The following is a 13925-nucleotide window of genomic DNA, read 5'->3' as shown; positions in this document are numbered from 1 at the left end:
ATGCAAAACTAGATGATACATAATTAAAAAACGAGACATCTCGGTGTTTCAAAAACCGAAAATTTGTGATTTTCTTCTAGCCTCATTATAATTTTTATCATGTTACATGTAGCAATCTCATAGTGTCTACATTGATGGTTATCACATTGAAGACATGTATTCATTGTAATTGTATGGGACTACGCAAAAATTCAACCTCTGCCGTATAGTTGATGTCAAACATCACATATCCTGGAAAGTTAACTCACAAACTGCTGACACTATGATGAAGATCCGGTATCTTTTATAAAGGATAGGGTGCTCTCTCCCATGCTCTCCAGCAAGAAACAGTTGGGTTACAATGCATCAAATCATTTTCTTTGCTCGCCCAGAAGGGGACAGACTTGCAGCAAAATTACTTTTCACTTAATAATATGTGCTTTTCCATTTAAATCAGTGGCTGACATATGCCATTTTCTTTCTTTTGATCTATGTGGAATAAAGCCCTTCGAACTAAGTCATAATAATATGTATGTTTGAGAATTCGGCCCACAGGTCCCATATGCCATCGTCACCCCAACTTTACATTTAATCAGTGAATTTTTATAGAAAAATGAGGTAAATTCTGAGCATTCATGCTACAAGTGGATAATACCCGAAGTTCCCATACGATATCTTTACCCCGATTTTCCTTCTTTTTCAACAAATTTTAAGAAAATGGGGTAAAATCTAAGAATCCATCCTCCCTGATGAAATAGATACCAAGTTGCTATATCCAGTCTTCAACCCGATTTTCCATTTCTTTTTTCAATGAATTCTGGAGAAACGGGATTAATTCTGCGAATTCATCCACACGTGGCTATCACTCTAAGCTCCCATATCCCATCTTTACCCCGATTTCCCATTTGATCGGCGAATTCGAGAAAAACGGAGTAAATTCTGAGCCTTTATGTTACAGGTGAATAATACCTGAAGTTCCCACATGCTATCTTTATCCCGAATTTCCAATTTTTTTTTTCAGTGAATTTGACAAAAAACGGGGTAAAATCTAAGCGTCCTCCGAATTAAATAGATCCTAAGTTGCCACAGCCAATCTTTAACCCGATTTTCCATTTTTTTAAAATGAATTCTAGAAAAACGGGACTGAAGTTTCTATATGCCATCCGCTTTACCTGGTTTTTCCATTTGATCAGCGAATTCTAGAAAAACGGGGTAAATCGTGTGAAATTTATCTTTAAGGTGGAATATATCCTACTGACTTGCCATAGCCATCTTTACCCGATTTTCGATTTGATCATTATGTGAATTTGTCGTAAACGGGGTAAATTATGGCAAATCCAAAAATGATTTAGAAACAGTACTAAAAAAAGAGCAGCTTAAATCAGCGGAAATGTAATGAAATTTAGAGACAGAACTAATAAAAGTACAGCTAAAATCAGCAGAACCGTAATAAAATCACATCACAATCTACTATCACGATTTCAAATTTTCACAATCTACTACTTCAAATTTTTGCCATACAGCAAAAGCCTACGAAATTTGAAACAAACAACTGAAGGCCAAACTTCTGTGATTAAAGGAAGACTTCATGACGCACAACTTTGACCGCTCAGTCGATCTCAGCTCAGCTCCGGCAGATCAGCGAAGCGTCAGAAATATATAATTTTATGCCGACGAACCATAATCTATGATCTTCAACTCTTAAAGAAAATAAAACAATTGTGATATTGGTAAAATGTTGTCATTGAAGTCGCAAGTCGAACAATGACGACTGTAAATAAAGCAAGACTGCAGATAAAGCGTGAACAATAACGCGTCCGTCGGTAAAAAGTCGCTTTGTTATTTACGTAGCAAGTTGCTCTTCCACGTTTAGGTTAGAAGAACGATGGTTAGGGTTAGAAGAACGATGCGATCACAAGGCGTTAACGAAGGAGGGATAGAACTTCAAGGAAAGTAATGTGAGAGGTCAATAATCCGGTTCGTAGTTCGCAATGATTGTGAACAGCATGTTTTCCTGAGTTCAGTTGGAAGTTTCTCATATGTGTCAAATTTTCTACTTAACCCGACCCCCTTGAATGAGCACTTTTGCTTGAAGACATAACTGCAAACGAGTCTCTTAACCAGTCCTAAGCCGCGTGTCGCTCTAGAGATCACAGGATATGATTGGCCATTGTATCACGTTACGTCAGAACTCTATAAGTGCAACGGTACAAGCACAGACCCCTGACTTTATAATGAGAGAGGCTGAGGCGAAATCGTGACCCAGTCTCGTCCCAATCTCTACTCCCCCTGCAACACTCGTAGAAAACAAAATGCCGACAGGTCGCAGTTGCCCGTGATTTATTGCGCTATTTCCTTTTTTCTACTTACGGAGAAATGCGTATCTTCCTATGGTACTTGCATTGAAACAGTCTACAAGTAAATGCTCGGCGAGAGAGTGTTTTCCAAGAAGTCATGTTTGTGAGAATCAATGTGATTTCGGTAACGGTACTTGTTGTCATCGCGGAATCTTCGCTTCAGGTGTTACGTGTACGCGCAAACATAAATAAGTCTGCATGGTGCCTCCGCGCTTGCGGATTGGACAAGGATAGAACTTTCTCAGAGAGAGTTCAGGTAAAGTATACGTTTTCTTTGTTTGGGCTTCTAGATTTATTTGTTGTTACGTAAACTAAGCTGTTTGGAAGCATAAAATCGATAGACGTCATTTTGTGAAGTTTAATGTGAAAGGGAAATCGAAATTGACAGTAGCGACAGAACGGTCTCTGCAAAGCATGTTCTCTTTGAATGCAAACAACTAGGTCAGGGCTATACGTTCTAGATTATGAATTGGCACGAGATAGAAGACATAAGTCGAATTTAATGAAGGTAGAAAGGGCAAAGTGTACCACAGAACAGTTCAGGGTTTGCCGTTATGTATTTACTCTTAGCTGTTTTTTATGATGAAACTTTCCCAGTCAGAATTGGTTAGAATGGTTCTCAGATTATTCAAAGTGGTGCATTTACTCTCGAATTAACGTTGTTGAATGACTTTGAACCCTCAAAGAATCAGACTGGAAGTTTGCCAACATGTGCAAATTGCTGAGACATACTGATTCAAGGAATCACTGGCCTATGGAATAAATTTACTTTCTAAGACCTCGTTGGCATTCGAAATTGAAGAGAATCATTTCTCAGCGACAAAAAAAGAAAATAAAGTACGAATCAATTAATTGCATTCATTTAAATGTATTTTGGCTTCAGATCAGAGACATCCTGTTCAACCAGTGTTACATGAACATGACTCCTACGAAATAATAATTGCTATGCGACAGAATAAACCGGTCGGTCGATATCGGTACTCAATCTCTGTAAAAAGTTCACGCCATGTGGCGTTTGAACACTCATATATTTAGTTAATGGAGCGTTACACTTTAAAATGACGTGATGTTGTGTGAGTTACAAAGGTATGTTGTTATCACTTAACAACAAAGCAGCTCAGTGAAATCTACATATGATACACGATCCTCGTAGTAGATAGCGCTATTTAAGCAATAGCGAAAATCAGACCTGAAAAAAAAAAAATAAAAAAAAAAAAAATAATGGCCTGTACGGGATTCGAACCACTGACCTCTGCGATACTAGTGCAGCGCTCTACCAATTGAGCTAACAAACGACAACTGGGAGCAGGCCGTTGAGATTTTTTTCAGGTCTGATTTTCGCTATTGCTTAAATAGCGCTATCTACTACGAGGATCGTGTATCATATGTATCTAATACCGCAGTTCAAAATATATGAACTTCATATATTTCATTGTATCTGATTTATCACTTTCACGGGTTTATTACGAATCAACTCAACGGCCTGCTCCCAGTTGTCGTTTGTTAGCTCAATTGGTAGAGCGCTGCACTAGTATCGCAGAGGTCAGTGGTTCGAATCCCGTACAGGCCTGATTTTTTTCTGGTCTGATTTTCGCTATTGCTTAAATAGCGCTATCTACTACGAGGATCGTGTATCATATGTATCTAATACCGCAGTTCAAAATATATGAACTTCATATATTTCATTGTATCTCAGTGAAATCTATTGCTGTGGTGGTCTTTTTCGTTGGTTTGACCAAGAGAATATAAACTGAGAGAACTTTCCCCCGCTCATACTCTTGTTCCAATGATAATCTTTTAAATCTAATTTTAGTGCGCGTTCCTGTTGTGCGTGTGGGACTATTTTCAGGTCAACAGCTGATTGGTTAGTGGTTCTGGGATGAAATTGGACATGTGACGTGTGCCGCCCTGCGGTTTGTGTTCATTATGATGAGGTGATGACATGTTTTGGTCTAGACGATAAAAATAAATTATGAATAAATTATGAAAGTTTAACCTCCTAGCTCTACGGACGAACTGAATATCTTGCAATGGTTGATTCGGGTAAATTACCTAAAGGGTTCCTCTTTTAGAATGCAGCAGGCGTACCCGCTCGATCTTGATGATTTCTTAATTTTGAAAATCAAGTGCCGTAAAATTTTGGCCACTCTTCTTGCTTAGCTCCATGACTCTTTAGCTTTATAATCAGTTTGATAGAGAATCGATAGCGGATGACTTTTTACAAAAGCCCTTATGGTGTAAGAGAAAATGAAAACGTCACTACACTGAAACTTACTGATAGCTAGGCCTCGATTTCTTATCGAATCACGTATCTGCGTGCCGACAAATTTATTAACCTTATTGGTTGAATTGTATAACGAACTAAAAAGTACGTATGATGCACGATCCTTCGCAGTAGATAGCGCTATTTATGCAATAGTGAAAATCAGACCTGAAAAAAATCAGGCCTGTACGGGATTCGAACCACTGACCTCTGTGATCGTGCATCATACATATTTAATACCGCAGTTCAAAATATTTGAACTAGATATATTCATTGTATCTGATTTATCATCACGGGTTTATTACGAATCAACTTAACGGCCTGCTCCCAGTTGGCTTGTTAGCTCAATTGGCAGAGCGCTGCACTAGTATCGCAGAGGTCAGTGGTTCGAATCCCGTACAGGCCTGATTTTTTTCAGGTCTGATTTTCGCTATTGCATAAATAACGCTATCTACTGCGAAGGATCGTGCATCATACGTATTTAATACCGCAGTTCAAAAAATATGAACTTCATATATTCATTGGAACTTAAAAGTATTTTGAGAATTGGAGGAATCAATTTGAATTAATGTTAAACATCCATTTGTGAAGCAGTAGCGATTTACGGCGCATTATTATTTACAACTAAAAGTGCAGAAACTGATGACCGGTTCAATCTCGTTTCCGAAACACTGATTTTCTTACTTTGAATTTTTACAAAGTGACATTGACTAGCCTCTCGTTATATTCGGTTAGCTTTATGGCGTATTACTTTCATGAATTGGTGGAGAGTTCGATAAATGACTGTTTACTTGAGCCCTTGGCGAGACATTGTAAACATCATTACGATGGCAGACGTTGAACCAGCCAAAACTCCCAGGGGGGGGGGGGACTCCCATATGAAACAGACGGGGATGCTCGTCGAAAATTTTGAATTTAACCCCTAAAGGAGACCATCTGGGCGTGGCTCAAGCTTTTTGTGACTCCTCAAGGAGACCAATCTAGGCGTGGCTTAAGCAAATTTTGACCCCTAAAAGAGATCGCTTAGCAACGCTTACTTTATTGTCACTGATTAACCGGATTATAATGCTCTCTACTATTTGTAGAAATTTTTGATTTGTAATCACAGAGGTAATACGGTAAACAAAACAAGTTAAAAAGAAAATTTGACTTCTGTTTCTCTTCGCGTAATTCTGCGTTTCTTCGCGGAACCCTAAACGAGACCTTGGCCGCTTAAAATATTGGCGCTTTGCCAGGAACAACCTAAGCGAGGCCCAAACCCAAAATTTACACCCCTAAGCGAGACGACGAGCATCCCCGTCTGTTTCATATGGGAGTCCCCCCCGGGCAAAAACTACAGTTAGGCACCGGCGATCTTTTGGCGATGCGTACATCTGTGTGCCTGTAAATCAATAAAGGCAAGAATTCGAATGGTGAGGCAAACATTTATAACTGTTTTTCGAGAATAAGAGGTTACAAAAAAAAAAAAAAATTCAAAACTTGAAAGCCCCAAAACGCAGTGACTCATGACAGCAAGATCGTTGACCGCATTACTGATGGAAGCTGGCAATAGCAATAGAGTTAAAAATTCATTATGGGGCATGAGGATAAGTTCTCTCAGTTTATATTCATTTGGTTTGACCTAAAGAAGATTTTATGTAATGTTTTAAGTTACATTTCCCCAATTAATGTCTCAGCTGCAGCTTGCAGCCGCATGTTACGCGCTGTAGCCCCTTACAACAGCGGTGCTTTTGTCTTTTTTTATATGCAGGTCCTGAAATCTCTCTCTTGTTACCACTGTCGCAAAAGGAGGAGAGGTACGCACAACTTAAAGTTGAACAGAAAATTTAATGAATCACGACGTTGCTGTTTCCTGTAGCTATTTCTTGTAGCTATTTCTTATACCCTGAAGATATAAAATGAAAAATTAAAAATATGGCTTGTCTTATTTCATACTCATTTTCACTTATTTTTAAACTGAATGGATATTAATTTTTCTCGATAGATATTGGTGGACTTGTCCTTACTGGGGAGACCAACGCAGAGCGCCGAAAAAGATCTTTTGCTACCGATGGTATAATTTTCTGATATAAACTAGTCATTGTATGTACTTTCTCTAACGATGGCTGATAATTAATGGCTCCCAGTTTTAGACTTCATTAGTGCGGAACCTAAAAAGTTTTATTTAGTAAAAACTTTGTATTTTGGATATGAAAAATTAAAGAAGAATAAATCTGTTTTGATGAGTCGAGATCCGCAAAAAAATATGGAAATCATACAATTTTTATCCACTGCAGGTTAATTTACTGCAAATTTTGGCAATTTTAATTTTTTTTAGATTGTGCAAACACAGCGGATGAAGGAACACCTTTGCCGGAACAACAGTTTACATCCAGGCCAGATGTCATCTTTGGACAATACAAAAACACTGCTGGCTGGTATGCAAATGTATCTTGGAATCCAGTCAAAGGTGCACAATTAATTCAATTTGGAACTGTTTCATTTACAACTATGTGAGGGAACAAAATTATAACGCACTACCCCGTATTTCTGGTAGTGAATATCTTTGAGTATTGGCAATTTCTTTGCTTCCTCGAATCTTAGAATGTTCAGAATCAAATGCTGTCTAGAGAGGTGGGAGCTGGGTGGTGGGGGGGGGGGGGTGGGGTTGAAATCAGGTATATAAGAACCGATGTGCATGAAAAGCGCCACCCAACGTTATGGCCTCCGATTGGATTCTTAAACCTTGGGTCACGTGTCGTTCCTGTTCCAATTTTTTTTTCCCCGGTCTCTACGGTTCTCTGGTCTAATTTAACCGTAGAGATTTAGTTCTCCAGTCTGTACGCCATTCTGATTAATTTTCGGCAACCACTGGAATTCATTAAATGCGCAGTTGATGTTTTTTTTCTTTTTGCCATTTATTACAACTAAAATAATGGTACTCCTCAAATTAATTTCTTTTTTCAGCATTTTACTTAATACTTGCAATCTAATAAATTTGTTGATCTTAATCGAGCCATTCCTTTCCTCAACTGAGAAATTTTTTTCTCAGCATTTTACTTAATAAGGTAATTTGGTTATATGAACTAGGTTGAAATTGTAAATTGGGCACCGTAACGAGTTAAAAAGCTGACGTTTTGAGCGTTCGCTCTTTGTCAGAGCGAATGGAGAAATTGTGGGTTGTGTGTGGGTTTATATGCAAAAAGCGGAGCTATGCTATTGGTGGGAACATGGCGACGAGAAAAACACGCATGAGTTAGTAGAATGAAAGCCGTTCGTTGATACTTGTGGGATTAAGAGTGCCGATTTGAAAGGGAAACTTTTTTTCAAGAGTTTTGCGGCTTTGCGAGCTACTTAAATGTAATGAAAGACCGTAGACTGCCCTGAGTTGCTTAGAATGATTAGGTAAATTAAAGTGTCTAGCGACTGGTTTTGATGCGTCCTTGTCATTCCTTTGTACGTCGCGCAGGCGCTCTCGGAATCGGTCACCTAGTCGTCTTCCTGTTTCGCCGATGTATATCTTTTTGCAATAAGTGCAAGTTATGTAATAGATTACGTTGGCCGAGGTGCACGTGAAGTGATCAGTGATCTTAATGGATCGTTTGGGTCCCGATATTTTCTCAACGTTGTGAACGAAAGGACAAGTTTTGCATCGTGCGCGAGCGCATTTAAAAGTGCTAGGCTGGTCATTAGTTTGGAATGAACCTCTGACCAAAAAAATTGCCAATGTATTTTGCCGCGTTTGAATGAAATGAGTGGAGGTTGCGAAAAGATAGTGCCAGTCTCTGGATCGTTTTGAAGTAATTTAAAGTTTTGAAGAATAATGAATTTAACTGAGTGGTTGTGAGGGTGAAACGTGAGAGTGAATGGAATGTGGTTGGAATTTTTCTTCTGTGACGTTTGTGGTGCTGACTGTCGATCAATAAGTTGGGCGCGGTGGTGACCCACTTGAACGATAGAAACAGGGTAACCGCACGTTTTTCGAAAAACTGGCACATTGACTCTGATTTGTGGAAAAAATCAGAGTCATCACTACATAAACGACGAAGTCTTAGAAATTGAGAAAAGAGAATTGAACTTTTAACATGAGATGGATGCGAAGATGAATACAACAAGTAGCTATGTAAGTCTATAGGTTTGTAATACACACTAGTGCATGAACCGTTGCCTTCAATTGAAACTTTGATGTCTAAAGAGGACAGAGAATTGTTGGAAGTTTCCCAGGTATATTTAAGAGCTGGGTGAAAAGAATTGACTACGGTTATGAATTGAGTTAGCTCCTCTCGGGTAGAGGAGGTAGCGCCGATACAGTCGTCGATGTAGCGACCGTAGAGTTCAGGTTTAGGGCCATTGTATAGGCTAAAAACTTGGTTTTTGACAAAACCTACAAAAAGATTGGCATAGCTGGGTCCCATATTGGTCCCCATTACTACGCCATTAGTTTGTTTGAAAAAGTTGTCCCCGAATGAAAAACAATTGTGTGTGAGCAATTCTTGTTTAGCTACGAATTCGTTAATCGTATTTTTGACGGTGTTTTGATTAATGGAAGTGAGATCTTTGTCAGCCTTTTGATAAAAAGAGGCGTCAGAAAGTTGCCGCAAAGCTTCTTTTTGGTAGAGGTCAGTCCGCCAAACAACTACTGCGCCGCCTTTGTCGGCCGCTTTGATAACAATGTCTTTGCGATTTTAAAGGCATTTTAGTGCCGACCACTCTTCAGAGGAAAGATTGGAAAATTTAGTACTACGATTGAAATTAAGTTTGTTAATATCGTGGCGACACTTTTTGTTGAAAAAGTCTAATGATGCGAACTGGCCCTCTGGGGAAGTCCATTTAGACCGTCAAAAATACGATTAACGAACTCATCGACGACTGTATTGGCGATACTTCCTCTACTAGAGAGGAACTAACTCAATTCATAACCGCAGTCAATACTATTCACCCGGCTCTAAAATATACTTGGGAAATTTCCGACGATTCTTTGTCCTTTTTGGATATCAAAGTTTTACTTGAAGGCAACGGTTTAAGCACTAGTGTCTATTACAAACCTACAGACTCACATAGTTACTTGTTGTATTCATCTTCGCATCCATCTCATGTTGAAAATTTCATTCATTTTTCTCAGTTTCTAAGGCTTCGTCGTTTATATAGTGATGACTCTGATTTTTTCCACAAATCAGAGTCAATGTGCCAGTTTTTCGAAAAACGTGCGGTTACCCTGTTTCTGTCGTTCAAGTGGGTCACCGCCGCGCCCAACTTATTGATCGACAGTCAGTACTTCAAACGTCACAGAAGGAAAATTCCAACCAAATTCCATTTACACTCACGTTTCACCCTCACAACCACTCAGTTAAATTCATTATTCTTAAAGACTTTAAATTACTTCAAAACGATCAAGAGACTGGCACTATATTTTCGCAACTTCCACTCATTTCATTCAAACGCAACAAAGACATTGGCAATTTTTTTTGGTCAGAAGTTCATTCCAAACTAATGACCAACTCGGCACTTTTAAATGCGCTCGCGCACGATGCAAAACTTGTCCTTTCACTCACAACGCTGTGAAAATATCGGGACCCAAACAATCCATTAAGATCACTGATCACTTCACGTGCACTTCCGCCAACGTAATCTATTACATAACTTGCACTTATTGCAAAAAGATAGTACATCGGCGAAACAGGAAGACGACTTGGTGACCGATTCCGAGAACACCGTCGCGACGTAGAAAGGAATGACAAGGACGCATCGAAACTAGTCGCTAGACACTTTAATTTACCTAATCATTCTAAGCAGCTTATGGCAGTCTGCGGTATTTTATTACATTTAAGTAGCTCGGAAAGCCGCAAAACTCTTGAACAAAAGTTTATCTTTCAAATCGGCACTCTTAATCCCACAGGTATCAACGAACGGCTTTCATTCTACTAACTTATTCGTGTTTTTCTCGTCGCCATGTTCTCACCAATAGCGTAGCTCCGCTTTCTGGATAGAAACCCACACACAACCCACAATTCCTCCATTCGCTCTGAGGAAGGGCTAACGCTCGAAACGTCAGCTTTTTAACCCGTTACGGTTAACGCTACAATTTTTAATTTCAATTTGATTGATATGACCAAATTCCCTTGTTACCCTCACCGACGCAGCACCACAGTTTCTTTAGAAACTTTCAGCCTTTATTCATTTTACTTAATACTTGCAGTGAAAAAAAAGGTCTGGATCTTAATCGATTCGTTCTAGAATCTTACAGTCTCAGTATATTTTGTATTGCATTGATAGATCCTGAAGGTGTCTTGAAAGGCTACTTGGTTCATTTAGGACTTTTTCGTCAGCCCAGTGTACTTTGCTCCGTGGTTCCCAAGGTAAGAATTATTCCTACCCTTTTGTTCAGCTACTTCCGGTAGACGTTTGTTCTTTTGAGTTCGGTAAGGAGTTTCAAGGGGCCTTACCTCGCGTTAAAGTCCTCTTAGTTAAAAACATTGGGATTCTTCCCCCGGCTGGTTGAGGGTTGTGAAAATACCTAAATAATAATAAATACTAAATAAATAATAATACCTAAATATCGATCACAAGATAAGTTTGTTCAGCTACTTCCGGTAGACGTTTCTTCTTTTGAGTTCGGTAAGGAGTTTCAAGGGGCCTTACCTCGCGTTAAAGTCCTCTTAGTTAAAAACATTGGGATTCTTCCCCCGGCTGGTTGAGGGTTGTGTGAAAATACCTAAATAATAATAAATACTAAATAAATAATAAATAATAATACCTAAATATCGATCACAAGATAAGTTTGTTCTATCGCAGGAAAACCTCAACTATACCTCTCTTACTCAAAACTTATCATTGCGACTGAGTAACTCACAATCTGAACAAGTCTAGATGTTAAACTTCTCAAAGCGTCGAAGACGCTGGTTTCCTTGCATTACTGTGTAGCATCATGTATTACTCAAAAAAGGATGCAATGGAGAAGATAGATTTTAAGATGAAGTCTTCAGTTAAGTATGAATTAATAATTACTTATTATTAAGTAATTATTATAAATATTAATAATATAAATGATATTAATATTATTAATAATAATATTAAGTAATTATTATTTTTATTATTACTTAAAAATAATGACTTAATACTCTGACATCTGTGAGCACATTCCCCATACTGTTCTCCATACATTTCCTACTTAGCTGACTAGGAGAATTTCGTTTACAATCTAGCGTTTTAGTTGGTGATCATTTCATTTATTCTCATGACCTTAATGCTTGTTTCAGGAGGGATATTGTAAAGAGAGGTTAGATGTTAATCACTCTTAGGGGTTAAAGAGTTAAAAGGGGCTAATCATGTTACTTACTGGCTTTGGCCTAACTAACTCCTGCTTTTATTTACTCTATAGAACAAAACATATCTCAGCATCAATATAACTCGGTATGGCTATACTTACTCGGACCCAATTTATCTCTTGGTGAGTTCAAAGATTTTGATAATTTAATGTTTTTTGTTTTTTTTATAACCATCGTCCTTCCGAAGTCGGCTGTTGGAAGAAAACTTGTGCCAACTGGTAGAAAAAAAAAAAAAAAAGCCGTAATTCACTTTTCGACCATTTCTTTTTTTATTTTCTTTCTCTTTAAAGATTCAAAGCAAGCCTTCCAATGTGAGCGACCATATGATGCTACGTTTTGCTAACGACGTAAGAAGTAAGTATAGTAAATTGCAATCATTACAAGTCCCACTAGCTTATGGGTAGGTTCTCGCTAGCGCTGCAGTACAAGCGACGATGCGCTCGCGTCATATCGCTACGAACACCATATGGTCATTAATACGGCGATTTAATACTTGGTTGGTCGGGCTCGCGAGGTTGTAAAACTTCTGGAGCAGGAGTTACTAAACTACTGGAGTTGAAGCACATCGATGTGCAAAGCAACCTCGTTCCCAGGGCCTTTTCTCTTTTCCCGCCCCACCCCTAACAAAGGGAAAAGACCCCGGGAACGAGGTTGTTGTACAAAGGTGGGTCAACGAAGTCATGGAGTTAATTTCGGACCAACTGAGAACAAATCCGACAAGCAAAAGAGAGGACAACTTGAACCTGGGAACATCATTGATTTTGAACACTTCCCCACACCTCCTCCCAACTCCAACCCCTCCTCCCCTTGGTCTGGTTCGATTTTGCAGTGTCACTGGGTCAAGAAGCTAGGGCCGACACAAAATCAACGGACACGAAGTACAAGCGAAATAGTGCAACATAAGTTAGTCATCGTAAATGTTTTTTATACAATTATGTGAGACGTTGAAAAGCGTGAATTTTACCACAGTCAGCAGTTATGTCGCAATCTAATTGGCCAATTTGCCATTGTCGATAACGCTCCCCGCCTCAATGTGTCACGCAACATGTCACGTACTGAAAGAATCGCTTTATTTGACATCGATTTTGTGATCAAATTTTGTTGCAAACTCACTCGGCTGCGCCTCGCGAGTCTGCAAAAATTTGATCACCGTGATGAGGAATATCGTTGTCGATATGAATACAGACAACGCTAAACCGCTGTCGATTTGTTAATTCTGAAGTCTAAAGACTTTGTTGTTTCTGTCTTGCCTAAGATAGAATGTTTCGACCGTGGAAAGATGCGGCTGAAATGTCGAGGGAACTTATGGGAGGGCAACTTTATGGCAGCGAAGCTAACTGAATATGATGTATTGCTACTTTTCATTGTTAATTTAATATCTGAATCTTGTTTTTTATTACAGTACCAACATCAAAATCACCTCAAACATCAACAGCCGCCAAAGTACCAACAAGAGAGACAACAAATGAAGGTGAGACGAGTTATATTGTAATCAGGATCCTTTTAATACAGTTTATCTTTGAATAGATAAGGTGATGAAACTGATGAAAGATGTTTTGTCGTCTTTCCACGAGCATGGGACAAAGAAGAAAATCTGAGACTTTATAAGACCTACCTATATATTTTATTTTAATATTTATCTTAGTTAGCTTGAACAGTATTGGATAATGTTGTGCAATTTTGAGCTATATCACCGTTGAGTTCCATCGGGACAATTAGTGGAGTATAGCACGCTGTAAATGTATTTTAACTTCAATTTAATGAATATAACGGCTCTTATGCTCTACCACTGAGGCACAGAGAACTCTGTAGTAAGCTAGGCCAATACTCAGTTTGTTGTCCCAAGCTCGAAATGAGACAAAACAAACAAAAATATTTTTCCTTTATCTCATAAGTAGCCTCAGAATTTACCGTCTTTCATATTTCATCTCTATTCAGTTTCCAACAAAACCATCAAGTATGTGTCCATTTTCGTTGGTTTGGCGGTTGGTATTCTGTTGGTAATAGCGGCTGTTGTCGTAC

At 38.7% G+C, this 13925-nt stretch overlaps 1 protein-coding gene across 1 annotated transcript in view; it reads left to right on the top strand.

The window, feature by feature from the left end:
- The first annotated feature begins 2236 nt into the window (after positions 1–2236).
- Positions 2237–13925, top strand: part of LOC148721851 (uncharacterized) — a 13466-nt gene continuing 1777 nt past the window's right edge. The window contains exons 1-9 of the mRNA XM_088735804.1: positions 2237–2592; positions 6350–6395; positions 6584–6652; positions 6917–7048; positions 10852–10934; positions 11957–12025; positions 12194–12257; positions 13306–13374; positions 13842–13925. The exon at positions 13842–13925 is cut by the window's right edge and continues 39 nt beyond it. Of these exons, the coding sequence (XP_088591930.1) occupies positions 2434–2592; positions 6350–6395; positions 6584–6652; positions 6917–7048; positions 10852–10934; positions 11957–12025; positions 12194–12257; positions 13306–13374; positions 13842–13925 (775 nt within the window). The 5' untranslated portion in view covers positions 2237–2433. The remainder of the gene's footprint in view (positions 2593–6349; positions 6396–6583; positions 6653–6916; positions 7049–10851; positions 10935–11956; positions 12026–12193; positions 12258–13305; positions 13375–13841) is intronic.

The sequence above is a fragment of the Stylophora pistillata genome, chromosome 10 (assembly GCF_964205215.1).
Source record: "Stylophora pistillata chromosome 10, jaStyPist1.2, whole genome shotgun sequence".
Classification (NCBI taxonomy): Eukaryota; Metazoa; Cnidaria; class Anthozoa; order Scleractinia; family Pocilloporidae; genus Stylophora; species Stylophora pistillata.
The sequence above is the reverse complement of the archived record's forward strand: the minus strand, read 5'-3'. Positions and strand labels throughout refer to the sequence as shown.